This window comes from Panthera pardus, unplaced genomic scaffold (genome assembly GCF_024362965.1).
Source record: "Panthera pardus isolate Hobbes unplaced genomic scaffold, ASM2436296v1 HiC_scaffold_16, whole genome shotgun sequence".
NCBI classification, from domain to species: Eukaryota; Metazoa; Chordata; class Mammalia; order Carnivora; family Felidae; genus Panthera; species Panthera pardus.
In genome coordinates, this window is record NW_026526721.1 from 75,370,417 (window position 1) to 75,393,284 (window position 22,868).

General features: G+C 36.4%; 1 protein-coding gene across 4 annotated transcripts in view; it reads left to right on the forward strand.

Moving 5' to 3' along the window:
• FGF12 (fibroblast growth factor 12) overlaps positions 1-22,868 on the forward strand; it is a 560,417-nt gene that overhangs the window by 524,305 nt on the left and 13,244 nt on the right. For all 4 annotated transcript variants that reach the window (XM_019463519.2, XM_019463520.2, XM_053903541.1 and 1 more), the window contains one exon: positions 12,682-12,880. In XM_019463519.2, the coding sequence (XP_019319064.1) occupies positions 12,682-12,880 (199 nt within the window). The remainder of the gene's footprint in view (positions 1-12,681; positions 12,881-22,868) is intronic.

A 22,868-nucleotide genomic window follows, 5' to 3' on the forward strand; every position in this document is an offset into this window, starting at 1 on the left:
GATATATCTTATTTGTTTACTCATTATGTCCTTATTTATCTTTAATTCCTATAGCATTTACAGGAGCTATTTTATTTTTTATTTTTTTTAGTTTTTAAGAGACAGCAAGCAGGGGAGAGGGGCAGAGGGAACGAGAGAGAGAATCTCAAGTAGGCTTCACATTCAACGTGGGATCCAACACGGGGCTTGATTCCCTGGGATCATGACCTGAGCAAAAATGAAGACTTGGATACTCAACTGACTGAGCCACCCAGGTGCCCCATAGGAACTGTTTTAAAGTCCTTGCCTATTAAAGACTGGATCATCTGGATCATCTTATTTTTTTTTCTTTATTGAAATTCTTAATTGGCTGATTGTGGGTTACATTGTCTTGCTTATATCCATGTTTTATAATTTGTATAATTGTATATTAGACATTTGTATGATATGTTGTAGACTGCATTGCATTATCTTTTGATAAAGATTGTGTGTTTATTTCCTGGCATTTAGATAAATAACTAGTAAATATTCTTGATCTTGTTGGTGTGTGTGTGTGTGTGTGTGTGTGTGTGTGTGTGTGTTTAGGTCTTGGTTATTTTGTTTCTATCTTTAATCTCGGAGGGTGCAGGGGGACCCTATTTACAATGTGATCATTAAACTGTGACTTTTCTGAGGTCTCCTGTGAATGTCCATTATCAAGGTCTCTGCTTTCTGGCTTGTCTAGAAGTTCAGCATATCCCAGCCCTGCATAACCTGGAAACTGTTGCCTCATATACTTGTCCAATATTCATAATGGATACATCAGGAAGTTAAGTTTCATACTGAATATTATGACTTCATAAAAGTTGACACCTAGAGTTTTAAAAATTGGAAAATTTCATGTAAAAATATATTTCCAATCTTACTTGATAATTTCTGGGGCCCTTTAGAATATTCAAATGACTTCCCAAAAGTATAATAATGGTTTTATTTAAATATGGGAATTTGGGGGCACCTAGGGGGCTCATTTGGTTAAACATCCGACTCTTGATTTCAACTCAGGTCATGGTCTCATGGCTCTTGGGTTTGAGCCCCACATCAGGCTCCATGCTGACAGAGCAGAGCCTTCTTTGGATTCTCTCTCTCCTTCTCTCTCTCTGCCCCTCACCCGCTCGCATATAGTCTCTCTCTTTCTCAAAATAAATAAATAAACTTTGAATATGGGAATTTGAAAATATCCCCACTTTTGTCTTTACCCCCAGAAAGGAAAACAGAAGCTGAGACACCAGAGGCATGCTTCATCTTTCATGTATCTGCTGAGGGTATTCAATGTACTTGCCTTGATTTTCAAACTCATAAGTATGTACTGTATACATACTTCACAGCAACAATGGTGTTTTTAATGGAGAATTGCACTGTTCCCTCAATGTCTGCTCTCTTGTCTCTAGAATGTTCAGAATCCTAGAAGTAATTTTGGTGATAACAGTTAATTGTAATATGATATATTCTCTTATTCACTGGCCTTCTCCAATTGCTCATTCCCATACTCACAAGCTTTTGGCTAGAGGCCAAGTCAAATGGCTATGTGGTATTATGCCTCATTAGGAGATGTTAAGAATCTGAAAATTACCACATCACTTATCTCAGATTGATAAAAACATCCTCTACCCAGAAAAGAGAAATAGCCAGATTTATCTGTGTACTCTGTTTAACCTTGATTAGCCTGTTAACAGGCAAAAGAAACTCGACACATTATTTGAATTTGAGTGACTTTTCTCAATCTTTTGCTCAGGCTAACGCTTCTCATTTGTGATATCAGATATCACCTAAAAAAGTATATCTAGAAGTACATAAAGTGAGTGATAGGCCAAGGACTACTTAAAGCACACCTTTACTGTCTTAATTATTCAACCTTATAGTGAAGGTATGATTAGTATTAATTTACAGATAATAAAACTGAGCTTCAGAAAAATAAAATAACTTGTCCAAGTTAAGAAATTGGGGATTTGAATCTTTATGTCTGTCTGCTTCCAAAATTGTTTCTAATATACCAGTTTTCATCATTTTATGATGATATAAATTTACCTTGTTTTCTTGTAAGATATTGCAGGGACTATGTTAACAAAGAAGCTTTATTTTTAGAGAAATTAGCTCAGTTTTCCAGTAAAAATTATCTCAAAAGTGTATAGGTAAATATTCCATATCTGTTGAGGTTTTTTTTTTTAAGTTATAAAATTAGATTTGTTCTAGTCAAAGCAACTCAGTTTAAAAAAAAATGCTTCATTTGAGATAATGTATTTTAGCATTTTCTTTGCCTCTTGTCAGGATGGAAAACAAAAGTTCTCTTGCTTGACTGAATATCATTATGTCTGACAATGCACTTGGCAAAGCAGCTGCTAATACACCAAGGATCTTCAAATTCTATACATCTAAAAGCCATTAAGAAAGTTAGCCTACCAGGAGCTTCACATCCAAATATTCAAAGGAAGTATCTACCTCTGGAGTTATAACCAAAGGAAGTATCTACCTCTGGAGTTGTTGGACATAAATTGTGTGGCAAGAATCATCATGTTTTTTAATTTCTTTCTTCCTTCTATACAACCTAGTAAAAAGCACAGCAAATAAGGGAGATGCTTTTATGCATTAAAAAGAGTTTAGATTTTGGTTTCTAATTGGAATGGAAAAAAAAAACAAAATGAGAAGGCCCTTTGTATTTAGTATGTTTCAAAAATTAGTAATTTTTACATATCATAAAGTCATTAGTCATAACTACTTATATAATAGGCAGGTTTTTTCCTCTGATTACATTTCCTATTATGTTTTCTTAATAGTAATATAGTACCACAATTTTTGGTAGATAAGCACTGTTTTTAAATACCAATATTTTATGCAGACTCCTTAATTTCAAGAAATTATTTAACTATTGAATATGAATGCTAAAGCTATGGAAAGTTTAAATTAAAAGGGACATTTGAGATCACTTAGTCCAATAAAATTCTCTTTATGCTTAGGGGAACAGGGAATTTAAGACAAAGTGATCTTCCGAATTTAAACACAAATTACACATATACAGGAATAAAAATCTAGGTTTCATGAAGTTTTTTTCCAGCAAATTATTTTGATTCAGAGTAGATTGTTTTTAATTCCATCAACTATGGAGAATATGAGGGAAATTAACAATCATGGTGCTTGCTTTCATGGAGCTTAATCCATATGTAATATCATGCCAACTAGTGTTAAGTTATGGAGGAAAAAACAGCAAGATAAAGGATTAGAAAGTGAGGAGGAGGTGCTGAATTATGCAAGGTAGTCAGGAGAGCTCTCTGAGATAGTCACATCTGAGCAGTGACCTGAATGAAATGAGAGATCAAGCCGTGTTAATATGTTATTGAAGATGTTTTCAAGAACAGAGGATACCAATTGGGAAGGACTCGAAATGGGCTCTCCTTGTTGTTTTGAGAAATGGCAAGGAGAGCAGTGGCTGCAGTGCTATGAATGTTCATTCATCCATTGCACATTCATCCCATGGAGCATGGTAGCTAAAGCAGTAAGGAGGAAATGGGAATCTATAAGGCACGGGATGAAGATAAATTGTAATTGCACTGCCATTTAATTATATTAACCATACAGGATTATTCAAGTCGTCTTCCTGCTTCAGTTGGGAAGCATACATTTTGCAAGTAAAGCTACTAGGAGGAAAAGCAGTTGTGAGTGATATCGCTCTAAAATGTAGTGACTTTTAAGGTTATGGTGTCAAGTCTTCTATGTAAAATACGTACTTTCAAATGATTGTGTAGGTCTTTATAGGTATCAGAGAGCTTGCACATGTGTTATGTAATTTGATCATTATAGCTCCATGAGTCTGTAGCAAATGTATCTTCAGTTCATAGTAGAGGAAGTTGAGGTTCAGACAGGTTAACTGATTTGCCAAAGGTTAGTTTGACAATGTGGAAAATTGTTTAGTGGATAATAAGCCAGAAATTTAGAGAATCCAAATGATTTTGCAGAGAATATTTATTGCGCATTTCTTCACGTGTTATGAGTAATAGTATTTTTCTATTCTGTTCATTTTATATTTATTATTATTATTATTATCATAAGAACTTGCAAATGGTTACTTTGAACCTAGGCAGTTTTACAAGCAGTATTTAAATAAAACATGTAAGTATGTGCATTATATAATGGCCTATAATAAAAAGTGCGAAGTAGAATAAGTGAGTTGGAGGGAAAACATTTTTTATTGAATAAATTACATGATCCCAAAGTGTTATTTTTTCATCTTGAATAAAATTTGTCCACAACCTATGAATGAATGATTGTTATTGGTATAAAATTGTCATGCATTATATGTTAGCTAATTATGTGGAAAAAACTTGATTTTGAAAGAGGGCAAAGTTTTAGGAAAGTAATATTTGTCATTTTACTTAATCTTTGCCACATTTTTACCCTTCTATAGCTTTTTTATTAACAAATAACATACATGGGGCACATGGGTGGCACAGTCAGTTAGGCAACCGACTTTGGCTCAGGTCACGATCTCACGGTTCGTGGGTTTGAGCCCCGCATTGGGCTCTGTGCTGACAGCCTGCTTCAGATTCTGTCTCCCTCTCTCTCTGCCCCTCCTCTGCTCACACACTGTCAATCTCTCTCTCTCTGTCAAAAATAAACATTTAAAAAATCAAAAAAGAAAACAAATAACATACATGGAGAGTGTGCAAATTATAACAGAGCTCAATTAATTTCCTAAAGTGAACACACTCATGTAACCAGCTCCCAGACCAAGAGGTAGGCCATTCCCGACATCCCAGAGTCCTCCCTTTCCTTCATTCCAGTAACTACCCTCGCTGAACACTATCCTGTGTTCTATCACAATACATTAGTTTCACCTGCTTTTGAGCTTTATGTAAATAGAATCATACAGTGTGTGTAGCAGTTATTTTTGTTTGGCTTCTTTTGCTCCACATTATGATGGTGAGAATCATCCATATGACTGCTTACAGTTGTATTTTGTTTATTTTCACTGTTTTGTAGTATTTTGTGATTATCTGAATGTACTACATATCCATTCTGCTATTGATGGCCATTTGGGTTGTTTTCATTTGGGGACTATTATAAATAGTGTTTCTATGAGCATTCTTGTATATGTCTTCTGGGAGAGAGAGAGAGAGCAAGAGAGAGAGGGGTTTCATTGGTGTATAAATCCAGGAATAGAATTACTGGATCATAGGATATACTTATATTTACAAACACTGCCCAGTTTCCAAAATGTGTTTTTTTTTTTTTACCAATTTATTCTCCTATCATTTATGTATAAGAAGTCCACGTGTTCCACATCTTTGTCAACACTTGGCATTATCTATCTTTTTATTTCAGTTGTGTTTGAATATAACCCATGCTGGATTTTTTTCCAGCTTTTTTGAGGTACAATTGACAATTGAGAATGTATATAAGATTGTGAGATATTCAAGACAAGTAAGCTAATTAACATATCCATCACTTTGCATAACGTCTGTTTTCTTTCTTTCTTTCTTTCTTTCTTTCTTTCTTTCTTTCTGTGTGTGGTTCTAACACTACTTTATGGTCCAACAACCAGTCCTACTAGGGAATATATCCAAAGAAAATGAAATCAGGATCTTCAAGAAATATCTATGTATCCATCTTCATTTTAGCATTTTTCACAATAGCCAAGTTAGGGAAACAACCTTAGTATCTGTTGGTGGTTGACAGGTAAAGAAAACTGGCACTAATACATATATAGCAGGATGTTACTCAGCCTTAAAAAAAAATCCTGCCATTTGCAAAATCATAGATGAAGCTGGTGGACATTAAATTAAGTGAAATAAACTATATGCAAAAAGATAAGCTCTGCTTAATCTTATGTGTGGAATTTTGTGTTTTTTTTTATTTTTTTAAATACGAAATTTATTGTCAAATTGGTTTCCATACAACACCCAGTGCTCATTCCAACAAGTGCCCTCCTCAATACCCATCACCCACCCTACCCTCCCTCCCACTCCCCATCAACCCTCAGTTTATTCTCAGTTTTTAAGAGTCTCTTATGTTTTGGCTCCCTCCCTCTCTAACCTCTTTTTTTTTCCCCTTCCTCTCCCCCATGATGTTCTGCTAAGTTTCTCAGGATCCACATAAGAGTGAAAGCATATGGTATCTGTCTTTCTCTGTATGACTTATTTCACTTAGCATAACACTCTCCAGTTCCATCCACATTGCTACAAAAGACCATATTTCATTCTTTCTCATTGCCATGTAGTATTCCATTGTGTGTATAAACCACAACTTCTGTATCCATTCATCAGTTGATGGACATTTAGGCTCTTTCCACAATTTGGCTATTGTTGAAAGTGCTGCTATAAACATTGGGGTACAAATGCCCCTATGCATCAGCACTCCTGTATCCCTTGGGTAAATTCCTAGCAGTGCTATTGCTGGGTCATAGGGTAGATCTATTTTTAATTTTTTGAGGAACATTCACACTGTTTTCCAGAGTGGCTGTACCAGTTTGCATTCCCACCAACAGTGCAAGAGGATTCCCGTTTCTCCATATCCTCTCCAGCATCTATAGTCTCCTTGTTCATTTTAGCCTATATGTGGAATTTTGAATAAACTTGTAGAAGCAGAAAGTATAATCATGGATACAGGGGCTAGGAAGAGAAATGGGGACATGTTGGTCAAGGGGTTCAAAATTTTAGTTATACAAGATGAATAAGTTCTGGAGAGCTAATGTACAACCATGTGACTCAAGTCAACAATATTGTTTTCTATAGTTGAAATTTACTAAAAATGCACATCTTAAGTGTCTTTACCAAATGTTTTAATATGATAATTATTGCCCCACTTTATTCATGGTAAAACAAAGATTTATCAGGGCGCCTGGGTAGCTCAGGCAGTTGAGCGTCCGACTTCGGATCAGGTCATGATCTCACAGTCCGTAAGTTCGACCCCCACGTCAGGCCCTGTGCTGACAGCTCGGAGCCTGGATCCTGCTTCTGATTCTGTGTCTCCCTCTCTCTCTGCGCCTCCCCCACTCATGCTCTGTCTCTCTCACTCTCAAAAATGAATAAATGTTACAAAAAATTAAAAAAAAAAGATTTATCAAAATTAAGTGGTATGCCCAAGACCATACAACTAGAGAAACAGAGTCAATACTGTTATTCAATTCCATTTTTTCACACAGTCTTTTCTGTTTCCTTAGAATATTTTTCTTTAATTCAACAAGAATAAATTGAATGCTGGATATGCTGGGCTTCATAATAAGCATTGATGAGGAACATGGTTTTGGAGCAAAGCTCAGAATGTCTAGGATAGGAACAAGAAAAAACACAATACAAGAGGCAAAGTGCATTAAATACTACAAAAAAAAAGCAATTCTATAAGAAACTAAATGAGGGAAAGTTCACAATTACCTATAATGACTGAGAAAAGCTTTTGTCATGGTTCAATTGGATAGAGAAATAGAACAACCTGAGGAAAGTACAATTTGAGGACAGGAAAGTATGGGCATGTCAAGGAATTTGGATATGATAAAAACACAATTGGCAATTATAGCCAACCATGAAAAAAATATAACATTTTAACCATCAAATATCCTCAGTTTCTGTCTCCTTGTTCCTCATGGTATTTATATATAAAGGAGGTGAGAGGGGCCATTCAAATGAAGGTGAGAGGGGCCAAGGCTGGCACAGTTATAGGCTGACCGAGGAGGAAAGGCCTCATCCTGGGCAATGGCAGATGCTAAGACTGGAGGGGAGAAGCCTGAATCTGTGTAGGATATCAATGCAGAGAGAAGAGTAAGGAAGAAATTCAGTATTGAAGAGGGATCAAGGTAGAGTATGAAACTATGAGATTGGGGATCAGAGAGAGAAATTGTATAGAGAATAGGTAAGAATCAAATGAAGTGGGGAGAGACTGAAAGGAATCCTGAACGGTTGGCCTGGGTTTAAGTGGTGTTCCAACATTCCTTGTCATCTGGATTGAAATGGGCAGGTATTCTTAATTTTCTAGGACAAGGCAAGAGTGAATAGGCATTTGGAATGTGAAATAGAATTGGTCACATAGTGGCTTGTACAATGCTAGAACAAAAACATCAGTTGTTTTTCGTTGCAAATTCTACTAAAAGAATGAGTGATCAAAAGTAATTTTGGGACCCTATCAAAGGTCATATTCATATTCCAGTGAAATCCAGGTCAGCTGAAGTTGAATACACTTAAGATTTGGAAAGATTTTTTTAACTTTTTTTGTTTGTTTGTTTTTGTAGGATTTGGAAAGGTTCTGTATAATAAATGTGGAAAATAAACATAAAAATAAAGTATTCCACATATCTATATACATGATGCACATGTGGAGATGTTTCTACTTCATCAACAAATATTTTTACAAGTCTTGCTATGTACCTACATTGAACTGATTGCTCAGGATAATAGATATGAACACAATTTATGAGATGCAATATGACTGTTTAATCTTTCAAAGATGGAAAAAATCCTCCTTTTTATACTTGTTCATTGCTCTGCTTTAATTAGATGCACTGGATTAAGGTAATCCAGGATTTTATCACCTTTAGCTCTGAAGTCTATTCGTCTCCACTACACATTAGATTTATTGTCGTTGTGAACCCACTTGCTTTTTAACCTCAGATCCTCTTCTGAATGTCTGTGACTGCCCGAGTGTTTGCTGAAAGCTTTAGCTAATGTTTTTAAAGTTTATTTGTTTATTTATTTTGAGAGAGACAGCAAGTGGGAGAGGGGCAGAGAGAGGGGGACAGAGGATCTGAAGCGGGCTCTGTGCTGACAGCAGAGAGCGTGAGGCAGGGCTTGAACTCACAAACTTTGAAATCATGACCTGAGCCAATGTTAGACACTTAACAGACGCCCCTAGATATTTTTTTTAAACAAGTATGTATGTGTAATTTGTTTTAGTATGGTGGAAGTAATATATGCAGAATAAAGCTTAACTTACAGCCTAGGGCCCTGGATGCTGCAGCAGATATAAACTTCTGTGACAAAAACACAGAATTAAGTGTCTAGTTACATGATTGATTGTATTTTTCTTGCTATAAATAAAAACTGAAGAAGAATAATGAGTTGGAATTTTTGTAAATTCTGAAAGCTAACAACATGCTTCCACATTCTTCGTCTTACTTTCCATAAAATAATTTATAGTTGCATATGTAAAATTCAAAGATTAATCACTTACCTAAAGTCTCACATCGAGTAGGTATGGATCCAGAAGCAAAATTCTGATTTTCTTATTCTAACTAGCTGGACATTTAATTTCTCATTACACAATTGGGGCACCTGGGTGGTTGGGTAAGTTAAGTGTCTGATTCTTGATTTTGGCTCAGATCATGATCTCACAGTTTGTTGGATGGGGCCCTGTATCAGGCTCTGCACTGAAAGTGTGGAACCTGCTTGGGATTCTCTCTCTGCCTCTCTCTGCCCCTCTCCCTCTCACACTCTCTGTCTCTCTGTCTCTCTCTCACTCTCTCAAAATAAATAAACTTAAAAAAAACTAAAAGAATGATAATAGCAACTGTATTGTAAATTTTTAAATGTACAACTTCGTATTTATGTTGAAATTATATAGTGTAAAAGTTGCACTTAGAATGATTGTCCAAGTTTGCTCAGTGTTCTTGTTTCCCTCACTATTTCTAGAAGTGCCTATACTAAGCTTCTGACATTTTTTTCCACCTGAAATGTTTTGCCCTAGCCAGATATTAGTTGCCTTATTTCTGAACTCTGACTCTATAGCCCCCTTGGAATGACATTAAATGGGGTACTCCACTTGACTTTCCGTTTCTTTTTTTTAATGTTTATTTTTGAGAGAGAGAGATAGAGGGAGAGAGAGAAAGGGAGAGAGCACGAGAGGGGTAGGTGCAGAAAGAGAGATGCACACAGAATTTGAAGCAGGCTCCAGGCTCTGAGCTGTCAACATAGAGCCCGAAATCGGGCTCGAACTCTTGAACTGTGAGATCATGACCTGAGCCAAAGTCGGATGCTTAACCAACTGATCCACCCCGGCACCCCGACTTTTCACCTCTCATTCGGACCTGAGTGCTGTGTCTGGGATCCCCCTTCACCAGCTCAGAAGTTCAAGACCCAGTCCCTGCCTAATGCTATTCCTGGCTCATGTTCCTGCCCAATATCCTGGACTTTTACTGTTTCAAGAACAGACTTTAAACAATTGCAAAACCAAACAGAAACCTCATAGTTCATCATTTACTCAAACTGTTATTTTTAATCATGTATACAAGACAATGTAGTAATTATCTTTGATGGAAGTGGGTTTTATGAGGTTGTATGATGGCTAGTCTCAAATCAGCAGCCATCACTACTATCTAATCTAATATCAAGATATTTCCATCTCCCCCAAAAAAAGACAAAAACAAAACAAAAACAAACATACAAAATTCCTCTCTTCTCATTTACCTGACCCCCAGCTCTTGGCAACCAGTTATCTAATTTTTTTGTGTCTGGATTTGCCTATTCTGGGTATTTGATATAAATAGAATCATACAATATATGGCCTGTTCTGTCAGCTTCTTCCACCTAGCATAATGTTTTTGAGGTTCATCCATATTGTCACATGAATCAGTACTCCACTCTTTTTTGTGGCTGAATAATATCCCATTGTATGGATGTACCACATCCTGTTTATCCATTCATTCATTGATAGATATTTGAGTTGCTTCCACATTATGCATAATGCTGCTGTGAAGATCTGTGTACCCGTTTCTGTGTAGACGTGAGTGTCCATCTCTCCTAGATATGTACCTACAAGTAGAATGGCTGGATCATATGGTGACTGCATGCTTAACTTTTTTGCAGACCTGCCAAACTGATTTCCGCAGCTGCTGTATTGTTTGCATCCCCACCAGCAGTAGATGAGGGCTGTAGTTTCCTCACATCCTCACCAGTACTTTTTATGATCCATCTTTTTTATTACAGCCATTGTAGCAGATGTGAAGTGGTCTTTAGTCTTTCGTTTCTCTGATTCTTAAGCCAGTACATTTACTTAAAATTGAGAGTGTCCTATGGCATTATAGTGTTATTATCAATATAGTATAAATAGATATGCATATAAATATTATAAATATGTCAATAATATATATTATCTATCTATATTATGTATGTGTAGATTACACATATACACATACATAATGTTTACAACCACCTTTCCATTCCCCTTCCCATCTTTGTAGTCTCACTTTTTTGCTCTGTAATTTTAGAACCACTTTAAATTAAGAAAGCGTCTTAACCATTGTCTTTTTTGTCACTGAAGGCCTTCACCAGCACCCATCGACATGTCATTGTAGTTTTCTGCAAAGGAAGCTAAGGGACTAGTCTGTATCACCTAGAAGGACATGATTTCACTCAGCTTTAGTCCCACATATTCCTCAGTCACTTAACTACAGGTGTAACTGCATGAAACCATTGGGGCCTTACACTTAAAGGGTTACAAGGAAGAGATTCTTCCAGCACATCACAAAGGCAGCAGGGATGATTGTGAATCTGTTTTGCATATAGGATTCTTATTTACATATAGCTAAAGAAGATGTTATCACAATTGTTTTTCTTCTGCTTATATTAGAAGGGGAGGAATTTCTTCTCTCCATGGAATATACTTTGTCCATTTGACATGTTAGGATTTGATTTTATTGTATTGGTTATAAAATTTCATTGTAAGTCACTAAACAAGACTCAGGCAGAAAAGGTGATTTTGAGAGGCAGCGATTCTAAAAGCAATAAATGTGAGTTCTGGCATTGGTGCAGTAATTTTTTTTTTGGTGTAACTCTGAATTAATCATATAACCTTTTGGCTATATCACTTACTAATGATGAAGTTGAAATAGAAGATATTTAAGATTCCATCTTGAATTCAACTTTTATTCTATGTTTCACTGAGGATCACACAGTGTAGTGGTAATATTTTTTTTCTACTGCTTATCTCTGGGTGTTTTGTTTTTATACCTGAAATTTCAACTACTAAATTTAAAAAATGTTACAGAGAAATGAAAGGGAAAGTTACTGACATTAAGCAAAGAGGTAGTGTACTGGTGATTTAATGCAACAAGTTTTGACTGCATAGTAACTTTGTGTACATATAAGGTGGTCCCTTCAGAAACATCTATGAGCCTGCGGGTGCTGTGGTTGTGTTTGATTTTGATTCCCAGAGATACATTTTATATGATAAGGATCACTAAAATGTGCAATAGTCATTCTCTTAAATTTATAAAAGATTTTACTGGCACCAGATCTGGGCACAGCTTTGAATGATGTTAGCCCAATGGGTGATTCAAACCTGAATAGTTGTCTTCTGTGAAGGAAAGTTTGTCTAGAAAGGAAATCTTGGGATGCCTGGGTGGCGTGGTTGGTTAAGTGTCTAACTCTTGATTTCAGCTCAGGTCATGATCTCAGGGTTGTGAGATCGAGCCCCACATCAGGCTCTGTGCTGACAGCACAAAGCCTGTTTGGGATTCTCTCTCTCAAAATAAATAAACTTTCTAAAAATTTTTTTAAAAAGAAAGGAAATCTTGCCTCTTGATTTTGTATGATGAATCTTTATAACCAAGTGCTATCAGAAATTATGTGCTATTGCCTCTGATTTGTTCTTAACAGAGAACCTATATTTCAGGTTCATTGCATTTAAGCATATGCTAGTTAACTTTTTAAATCCGTCCTCTCTTTTGTATCTCCTTTTCTTCTGCAGGATGTTTTCACTCCAGAATGCAAATTTAAAGAATCTGTATTTGAAAACTACTATGTGATTTATTCTTCTACACTGTATCGTCAGCAGGAATCAGGCCGAGCATGGTTTCTAGGACTCAATAAAGAAGGTCAAATTATGAAGGGAAACAGAGTGAAGAAAACCAAGCCTTCATCACATTTTGTACCAAAACCTATTGAAGGTATGAAATGAACTTCTTTTCTTTTTAGACCCTGATCTGTGTGTTGATGACAATTTGGTTCCTTATCCCTTGCTCAGTGTAGTTTGCTTGGAATGCAACAGATCCAAAGTTTCAGAAAACACAGTGGTACCTCTTCCTTAAAAAAAATCTGTTACAAATGCTTGGCATTTATTTTTAAAACTGCTTGACTATAGAAGCTAGAATATTCCTCCAAGTAGAAAAAAAATAGTGCTAGCTACCATTTGGCAGGTAATTTCCTTCTTTGGTGAACACAATGAATCTCAAGCTACATTCTTGAAAAACCAATCATGCTATGATAGTGCTGTAAAGTTTGCAAAAAGCCTTTAGAAATATGTTTGTATCCTAATCTATACATCTTTGTAAACAGATCTAAAAATATGATGTATTAATTTTTCTTTGTATTTTCTAAGGAAAGGAGTGTTCTATTTACTGTGATCAATAAATATTTACAATATTCAATTTTATCCTTCTCAGTTGAGGCTATAACCTCCTTTCTCATGATCATTTAATATACTGTTCATTTATTTCAAATTGGTTCATGGAATAAATAATTTCATGCTAGGTCACCATTTTTGGTGACTTGTTCCTTAGGTAAGATGAGACATACCATTGAGGTAAACACTTTTACTGAATTCAGCCAAGCTTTTTAATACAGCCTAAGAAAATAGCAGTGACCTAGACGTTTACCAATAACATTCCTTTCTAAAAGTCACATTATTAGTCATTAAAAGAATTAGTTCAGCCTTCTTGTCTGAGAAAATGAGGAAACTGAGGCAGTGCATTGCAATTCTGTAACTTAGCCAGGCTTTCAATGCCCTATCTACAAGATATGGTCAGGTCAAGCAGTGTAGGGTCACAATGTCTGCTGCATAGTACCTATGACTGTAACAGTCAACAAACATTTGTTCAATCGATACTGTGTTCAAAGCACTGGGGGAAAATGTCCCTGGTCCTGCTCAAAACTCTTCTCACACTTTGTACTTTTAACTACACAAAACAGAACTTTCCTTCTTATACTCCTTTTTCACTGTTTGGGGACACGTGTAGTTTTTTTGCCCTCCCCTCCCCACAAGATTCATCCCCTCATGTGCCTGAAAATGCCTATTAGTCTTCATAAAGAATGAATTCAAGAGTCACCACTTCTGTGAGAGCCTCTCTCCTGAAGTAAAATTAAATATTTTGTCACTTTATCATTGTACACAATTCTCTCCTTTAGAAATGACCACATTATATTAAATTCACCTGTTTGCCACACTGTCTCCTTTTATCCATGGTTAGACCATTTTTTGAATGCATAGAATATGTTTTATTTTTTCCCTCATATATCCTTGTTTCTTGTACAATATCTTGCATATCATAGAGAGATCTCCAATAATCTGTTGTTAATTGAGTCAGTGAACACAGGAATGAACAGAAGAATAGGTAAGTATAAAGACAAAGAAGAACTATATGCTCCAGATAACCTTCTAATTCTTAGAGATATGGAATATGTTTACTAATTGTAATAGTGTAATGTAAAAAGTGATGTATTACATGTTGCCAGAAATGATATTGGGATTAGGAAAAAGAGCTGTCACTTCCACCAAAAAAAAAAAAAAAAGATACTGAAAAGCTGATTACTTAAATGAACTTCAAGGCTGGCCAGGTTCAGACCATTAGATGAGAGGTAGAGATCAGGCAGACAAAAACACTTCAGGTTCAGCATGAGTGAACTATGAAAGGTTTTGTATCATTTTTTTTAACTGGAGTATAATCATACATGTTGTATTCATTTAACGTGTACAATATAATGATTCAACAATTCTATTAATTTCTCAGAGCTCATTAGGATAAATGTACTCTTAATCCCCTTTATATATTTCGCCTGTTCCCCTACTCACCTTCCCGTGTCACATCATTTTTATTTGTACATTTAAATTGATTTTTTTTTGTTATAGGAACACATGAGCACATGCTCATTAACAATTTTCAGAAAAACCAGGAAACTGTAAAGCAAAGGAAAAAATCTACGTGTTTTATTTATTCCTTTTATGGATAATGCTTTTCATACTGACCCCCCAAAAAAGAAAAAAAACCCACACCTATTACATGCCCTACTAATCATGACTGCTATCTGCACTTTGGCTGCTCAAGCTTCTTGAGACTGTATGATGATGTACACATTTCTAAGAGTAATGTATACAATGGCCACATTTCTAGTCCCAGAGATGCCTAAATTCTATATGTATTGCTTCATTTCAGTACAGATATAGGAAGAGACAACTAGACATTCCTGTTCACCTTAGAATTAGATTTGGCTATGTACAATGCAAAACGCATGGTAAGAGCAGTTTAATCATCCAGAGTTTTATTGTCATAAACCAAATCAAGAAACCTGCTGTCCAGGGCCAGTTCTGTGGCTTCCCAATTGTTAGGGACCTCAGCTATGTCCAGCTCTGAGCACCACCTTCCTTAGGATGTTGCACAGTTATGCCCTGCACCGTCAACACGACCGTGCAATGGGCCTGGATCTACTCTTATACCCATGATCCAACCAGCATATGCATTCTAATCAGAGGGAAGGAGAAGGATGTAAAAGGCAGAGGCATTACCCTGTGCCAGTGTTCTCTTCAGCAAGGTCCCCATTAGCTGCCATGTGATACCTACCTCCCACACACCACAGCTCAGTCAGGTTGTCATACTTAAGTGCAGACAAGCTAAGAATACTATATCTTCTGGATGGCTACATACCAAATAAATATTCTGTTATTTTGAGAGAATACCAGAAGGGGATTGGGACAGTTAGAGTCTCTGTTTCAGCCTGCCATCATCTTAACTTGAGAATAACCCTGATTTCCTAATTTTCTTATTGAGAGATTTTGGTTGTTTTCTTTTTATTTTTCTTATTTGTGGATGTTTTAGAATGATCTTCATTTTGTTCTGAGAAAAAAAAATAAAGTCCGTTTTAAATCAGATTCACTAATACTTGGATTTGCTTCCAAGGCTCTTGGTCCCTTTTGATTGTGGGAATGAAAACCTAGGTGTGAAGTATATGGAAGATAATGAGAATCACTTCCAAAGATGGAAACAAGAATGTAATTTCTTTCAGCACAAAGACCTTTTAATTCCCTACAAATGTCTTTGCCTTTTGTCTTAGAAAGCAAGGTCCACTTTTTTGAACAGATTAGCTAACTGTTCTATAAATGCTTACTTTGTACAGGTATTGTGCTAAACATTTCTCAGTTATTGCCTCTTTTATTTTTCATTCCATTTCCATGAAGTGGATTCTAATATCATCCCCATTTTACAAATGTGGAAAATGAAGCACAGAAACATTAAGTAATTTGTCCCATATTGAGTGGCTTGTAAGTGACAGAGGCAGAGTCCAAGCCAAGGCATTCTGACTCCAGCAAGCAAGCGCTACATCTCTGTGAAGATGGGTGAAATTGCTTACAGTCTGAAGTCTGAAATGGAACCTCAGCATAGCATAAGACCCTGGCAAATGCTTTTGAATAAATGTATTCCATTCGCTTCTCTCCTTTTTTAATCGAGAATATACTTGCTGCTTAGAAATAAAAGCCTTTTCAGATTCATGGAGCTCTTCATGTTCTAAATATTGTTGACAGACACATGAAATTGATCAGTTCTCCCATACCTAGTTTGGTTTTTATTTTAAATTATAGTTATTTATTTTGAGAGAGTGAGACAGAGAAAGAGCAAGCGGGGGAGGGGCAGAGAGGAGGAGAGACAGAATCCCAAGCAGGCTCTGAGCTGTCAGCACAGAGCTGGACACAGAGCTGGAACTCACAAACTGAGATCATGACCTGAGCCGAGATCAAGAGTGGGATGCGTAATTGACCAAGCCACACAGGTGCCACCCATACCTCATTTGTAATTTGATACCATTGTTACGATGCAAAAATAACACTTTCCCAATGATTCTTCATGCAGCTGTGCTTTATAATATCAAATGATATAATTATGTAATAACCATTATTATCAAAGATATGTACAGCGGAGGTTTTGTTAGGCATCAAGAACTGTGCAGTGAGAACTTCTTTCTCCTCACTAGGATCCCCAAACTGTTCATGCCACCACTTTATTACTACGATTACTAGTCTTACTGCATCTATGTGCAATTTATCGTTTGCTAGGCAGGTTGTATATGTTACATTCATTAAACCTCACAACAACTTTATGTTATTACCCTCATTTTATAGATGAAGAAACTAATATTTCAATAACGAAGTTAGTGAGCCCTGTCCAATCACAGGGCTAGATAAATACAGAACTGAGACTGCAGTCTAGGAAGCCCACTGTCAAAACCTATACATCTATTCCCTGTACTCTACTGCCCTTTAACCTGAAGTAAGCCTATGGATATGCTAATACTTAGAAAAGTCAGTGATAGCAAAGCAGAAATGTTATATACCATGGCACAGCTTGAACAGTAAGCTAGCTCCAAACCATGCAAAATGGAGAAAGGTATACATGATATGATGAGATAAACTCGTATCGGTAGATAATCAGATAGGATAGTTATGGGAATGCCATGCTAAAACTAGGCAAGAAAGAATTGATAATACATTTTTTTTTTTTTTGCTTAATTTTAACAGGCTCCATTTCCTACTCTGCAAAAGAAAAATTTGGAGCAGCTGATTCCTAAAGTTCTTTGACAATGACATTCTGTGCAGTCTTTATAAGACCTTAATTGTAAACCCATGTTCCTTCATGGAACCTAGCTTAGGACTTATAAACAAAATGATTCTAAACACATTTCCTTTATTGAATTATTGAATGAAAAAAGTACAATTTTATGAGCTATTTCCATGATGGATGATTTGTGATTTTGTTTTATTTTTTGTTTTTGTTTTTTGGGGTTTTTTTGGAAGCAGTAGGATGAAAAACATTCTAAGCCGTAACTCATTGTAAAGAAAGTCTTCGGTAAATTCTTCCATACATCGGTTATAAAGCACATAACTAGAAGACACTTTCAGAAAAGGAAGAAAATGACGGCTTCATAAGAGGCTGTCCATATTGATGGCTAACCAGAAAGGTTGTTAGTTATTTTTAGTTTTTAAAGGAATTTTTGTAAACCTGTAAACCTACCACTGTATGGTTACCAACAGAGTCCAGTACTACGGACTGTAAATGTCCTTTTAGGAAGGGAATTGGCCACTGATAGAGGAAAAGTCAGAGGAGGTTTGTTTTGTTTTTCAAATAGCTCTGTCTTTTCCCCACGTCCTGATGATGATATCATTTTGAATGTCATGATTCCCAAAATTAAACTCTGCCAGTCCCAGGATCTTTAAATCCCACACTGATTACATGATAATAATTACCCACCAGCCCCTTTCCCATCATGGCCTCACTCTCCACCCTTCGTTTACAACACAGGCGGTGTTAATGAAGGGTTGCAAGGGTGTCTGTTCAGACAGATGGATGGGCTTGATATTTAAACCCATTATATGTACACTTGCACGTCAACCTTTACTTTACGTGGGTCCCCTCCCCTGGAATTTAAGACAACAGCATAGGCTTCATGATTCCCAATTTTGCCCTTTCAGAGCATTGTTCACACAACAGATAAGTAACTCCCCCAGATTTAAATTGTCTTGGTGGTAACCTCCCCCTTTAGCTTTAGATACAGCAGCCAAATACTCATTGACAAAGAACAGGATAGAATCTCCTCCTTTTCTCCTCCCTCCTCCAAGAAGCTCATTACTCAGCTCCTGCAGGTGGTTGGCATTCAGAATCTAGTTCCTTTCTCCTGAAAACAATGTGTACATTTCCAAAGGTTTAAGCTTCATGAACTTAATCCTGGAGAGAGAAATATGTTTCTAAAGTAAAATTAGTAAATATCAACTGAGAATCATTGCTCAGAAATATTAAACTGGAAATAAAGGAACATTTGCTGATTTCCACCAATGTATTTTCAAGTGGGGAGACAAGACTAACATACACACACACAGGTAAAATTATCCGTTTTTCCTGTTATAACTGTTGACTTAAGCTAATAGAACCTGATTTAAGTGCCAGGAGTATAATGTAGATCAGTGTTTCCCAAACATGAGTATCTGAACCATCTGAAGTGTTCAAAAAGCTATACATTCTCAGGCCAAGTCTCCAGAGTTGTTCTGATTTTATTGTCCAAGTGATTATGATGGCAACCAGAATCAAGACTTAGTGTCCTAAACTGAATTTGGTGATTCGAGGCTTATTTGGATTAAATCGAGATGTCCATAGGCAATTATTTAAATTTATTCAAATTATTGTGATCAGTATATTGGACTAACATAGAGCAAACTGTCACTCTGACACCATGGAATTAAATATATCAAACATGTCACATTTTGCCATTTCCTACTGCTATTAAGATGGCTGTATTTTAGTGCTGAGTTAAATTAGTATACAGAGTAAGTTAGAGGTAACACCAATTATCGCACTATGTCAACACTGAGAAAAAAATAACCTAGTAGAAATCAATTAATCAAGAATAAATGTCTAATTCTTCTGATCAAAATTTTGCCAATGATTTTCTAAGAAATTTTGAGAAAATGATTTGCCCTCTTAAACCTCAGTGATCTCTGAAGATGAAGTTGATTATAAATGCCATCTGTTTCATAGGAATAATATGAAGATTAGACATTGTAAGAAAGCTGGATATCCCAAATCGGTCAGATCAATGCAAAGTGTCCTTTTCATTTTCTCTCAGAAACTGGACATAGTGTTATTGGGCTATGTACTGGATAAATGCTGTGAGATGCGGTATTCATAAAGACAGTGAAAGTTGAAATTTGGAGGGAAAATAATCTCTTCAAGAACTCTATAATGGGGTACCAAAGAACTGAACAAATCAGGGGTCCTAATGCTTTAGACCTCTAATTGGGAGAATACTAATAGCAAAATGATTTTGACATTTTTATTTCAATTGCCTGGAAAGAAAACTGTTGTGTTTTCCAAAATCCTCTTTTAGACCCAACCATACTAAAAGACAAAGAAAGATGGAGGAGGAAAGGGTACCGCTGATACCCCTGATTGTTTTAATTATAGCAAAGACAATAGCTGTAATTTCTCTCTCTCCTCTCTCTCTCTCTCTCTCTCTCTCTCTCTCTCCCTCCCTCCCTCCACCTTTTGAGTTTTGGATCCCTGCCAGCCTGTGACACCTTCTTCCCCCAAACCAGTATAACTCCTTCAAAGCAGCATTTTCCTGGCTTTGAATTTAGTCTTTAATAAAACCCTCCTGCCTCTCCCTGACACATTCTTCTTCCATATCTCTGTCTCTCCTGCACACAAATGTTGCTTCTGATCTCTTTACACATGAAGATATAGATCTTTGTGTTCACAATGTCTCTTAAGTCTTTATAATAAATATTTACAGTGTGCTGGGTGAGTTTCTTTGGCAATACATTGCTTCTGAACCAGCGCTTAGAATTCTTCTCCAGTTCCAAAGGGATCCCATGTGACATTAATTAAGGTGTGAAATTGCTTCATGTTAATTGCTCACACCCTTCCATGATCTGCTATTAAGACAATTAAATATCTTTAATGGTACATTAACTGACAGAGCAATCTAACCTTTCCACTTCTTAGAAATTACAGAGGGCCAAGGAAAATTCAATTAAATTGGTAGTAATAAGAAGATTAGTCATATTTCATCCTTCTTTGATAGAAACTGATGTAGGATGGGGGTTCTTTATAGAGTGTCATTTGTGAACTTTATCAGAAACTGGAGTTGTATTGCTTCCATTTGGAAATAATTTGTCAGCAACTACAATTGCCTTCCACACAGGTTTTCCAATCTCCCTTATAGAACCATACTGACCCTCAAAGATTTCCACCTAGTTCTCTCCATAATTACAACAACTCTCACTTTCTAAATAATTGTCAGGAATCCAGCAGTAATATAAGTAATAATTAGTAGCAGCTGTACTGCCTTATATGCCATTTGTGTGGCTCGTTGTTATTTTCAGCACAAATGATCGATCGTGTATTGATCAATTGAGTATCAATTGATAGTCACTAACACTTTGAGAGTATGAAGGTTAAGATTATCATCCCAATTTTAAACATGAGGAAACTGAGTTTAAAAGAGGTTAACTAGCTCACCCAGGTTCGTATAGTTAGAAAGAGGCAAAACTATGACCACAGCTGTTATCTATCAAAGACTGCCAGAGGATCCCATAAGCTGCTGGAGGCTTGACCAATGGGTATATAACATACAGGCAACAGTGACTTGGCAAGTGATTTCAGTGGTGTAGGAGAATAAGCCTAATTAGAGTGGATTCAAGTTTCACAGGAGGTAAAGAAAAGAAGAAAGTAATATTAAGTCACACTTTGGAGGAGCTCTGCTGTAAAAAAGGAGCAGAGAAATAGGAAGCAGTAGCTGAAGAGAAATATGCGAGTTACAGTGGGGTTTATTGGCTTGTTTGCTTAGAGCTATTACACCATATTTATAGATTGATGGGAACATGTGGGGAGAAGTGACTTTGGGCATTAGAGGAGAGATGGTCACTGAATTATACTGACCAAAGGGAGTGGGCTCCAGCATGGAAGCGGCAAGTGGAGGGCCAACTTTAGACAGATGCAGAGAGGGTTCAAGCTCTGTAACAAGCAGGGAGCCAGAACACGTGTGAGCGGATATATGCAGGTGGGTCGTTTTCATGGTGGAAATACAAACACTTCCTCTTCTTCTTTCTACGTGAAATGCAAAACAAGGTGGTTTACTGATAAAAAAGGAGGAAGGAAGGGAAACGTGAAGGAGAGAGAGGGAGAGGAAGGAGAGAGAAAGTCAAGAAAAGAAAGAAGACAGGCCTATTGCCTGAGTCTGAGGAGAGTTTGAGGAGTTAAGTGAAGGCATGTAATATCACGTGGGAAGAATGGGAGAGGAAATTGGCAAGAGAAATGCGGTAGGGTTCCAGGAAGTGCTGAGCACCCCCATGAGGACTGGGATCAAGATCTTGACTTGAGACCAGTCAAGAAAGATTTATGTGTTTGTTTTTTCTCAGACATATTAAACTATCTGACTGTAAGCTTAAAGCAGGAACCCTAGAGCTAATCACACACGAGTTTTAATGCTGCTTCTGCCCTATAGTGTCCTGCAATACTTCCAGCAAACTACCCTTTCTGTTCTCTAGTTTCCTCAGTTGCAAAGCTAACCAATGAAAGTATCTCTCTTTTGGGTGTTTAAAAATAATCATAGTGTATATAAGGTGCAGATATATATTAAGTATATCTTATACTTAATATTATAATATTAAGATATAATATTAAGTATATCTTAATATTATATTAAGATATAATATTAAGTATATCTTAATATTATATTAAGATATAATATTAAGTACTCAATTAATATTAGCTATGGTTGTGAGGACACTGCTTAGGAGGAGAGGACCCACTGGCTGGTAACTGCATCTGGTTTATTACAGTTGTCTGATTTATAAATAACGGCCACTTTTGAGATTCCACTTTTTTCATACTTTTAAGAAAGGCATTATTTTGGTTTGTTTCCCAAGAAAAGTTTGTAACTGATATAAATGTGACTCTTGAATGTTAAAAATTACAAACAGGGAATCTGAGCTAGTAAAGTGGCAAAGAACGCTTGCATATTTCTGATAACTGCATTTGCAACAAAGGTACCCATGAAAAGAATATAATAGAAGAATAGTAATTGGAAACCATGTCCTGGAAATCCTGTACCTAATCTTATAAAGAGGAGATGTGTTTTATTTTTTACAAGATTTCAATGCTCAGTGATATATATTAGATCTCTCTCCTTTCTAACAGTATAATCTTGCATTTAAAAGTAAAGCAAAAAAGAAATTAATAAAACAAATACTATGTAGTATTCTAAAGTTGGTAGCTTATGGTCTTGTTATGACCAAGTGTAGCATCTTATTTATGATAGCAGGACTGCATGGCTTTCTAGAGGAATATAGCCAGTGCATCTCAGGTGGCTGTCAAAATGACAGACTTCACCAGGCCA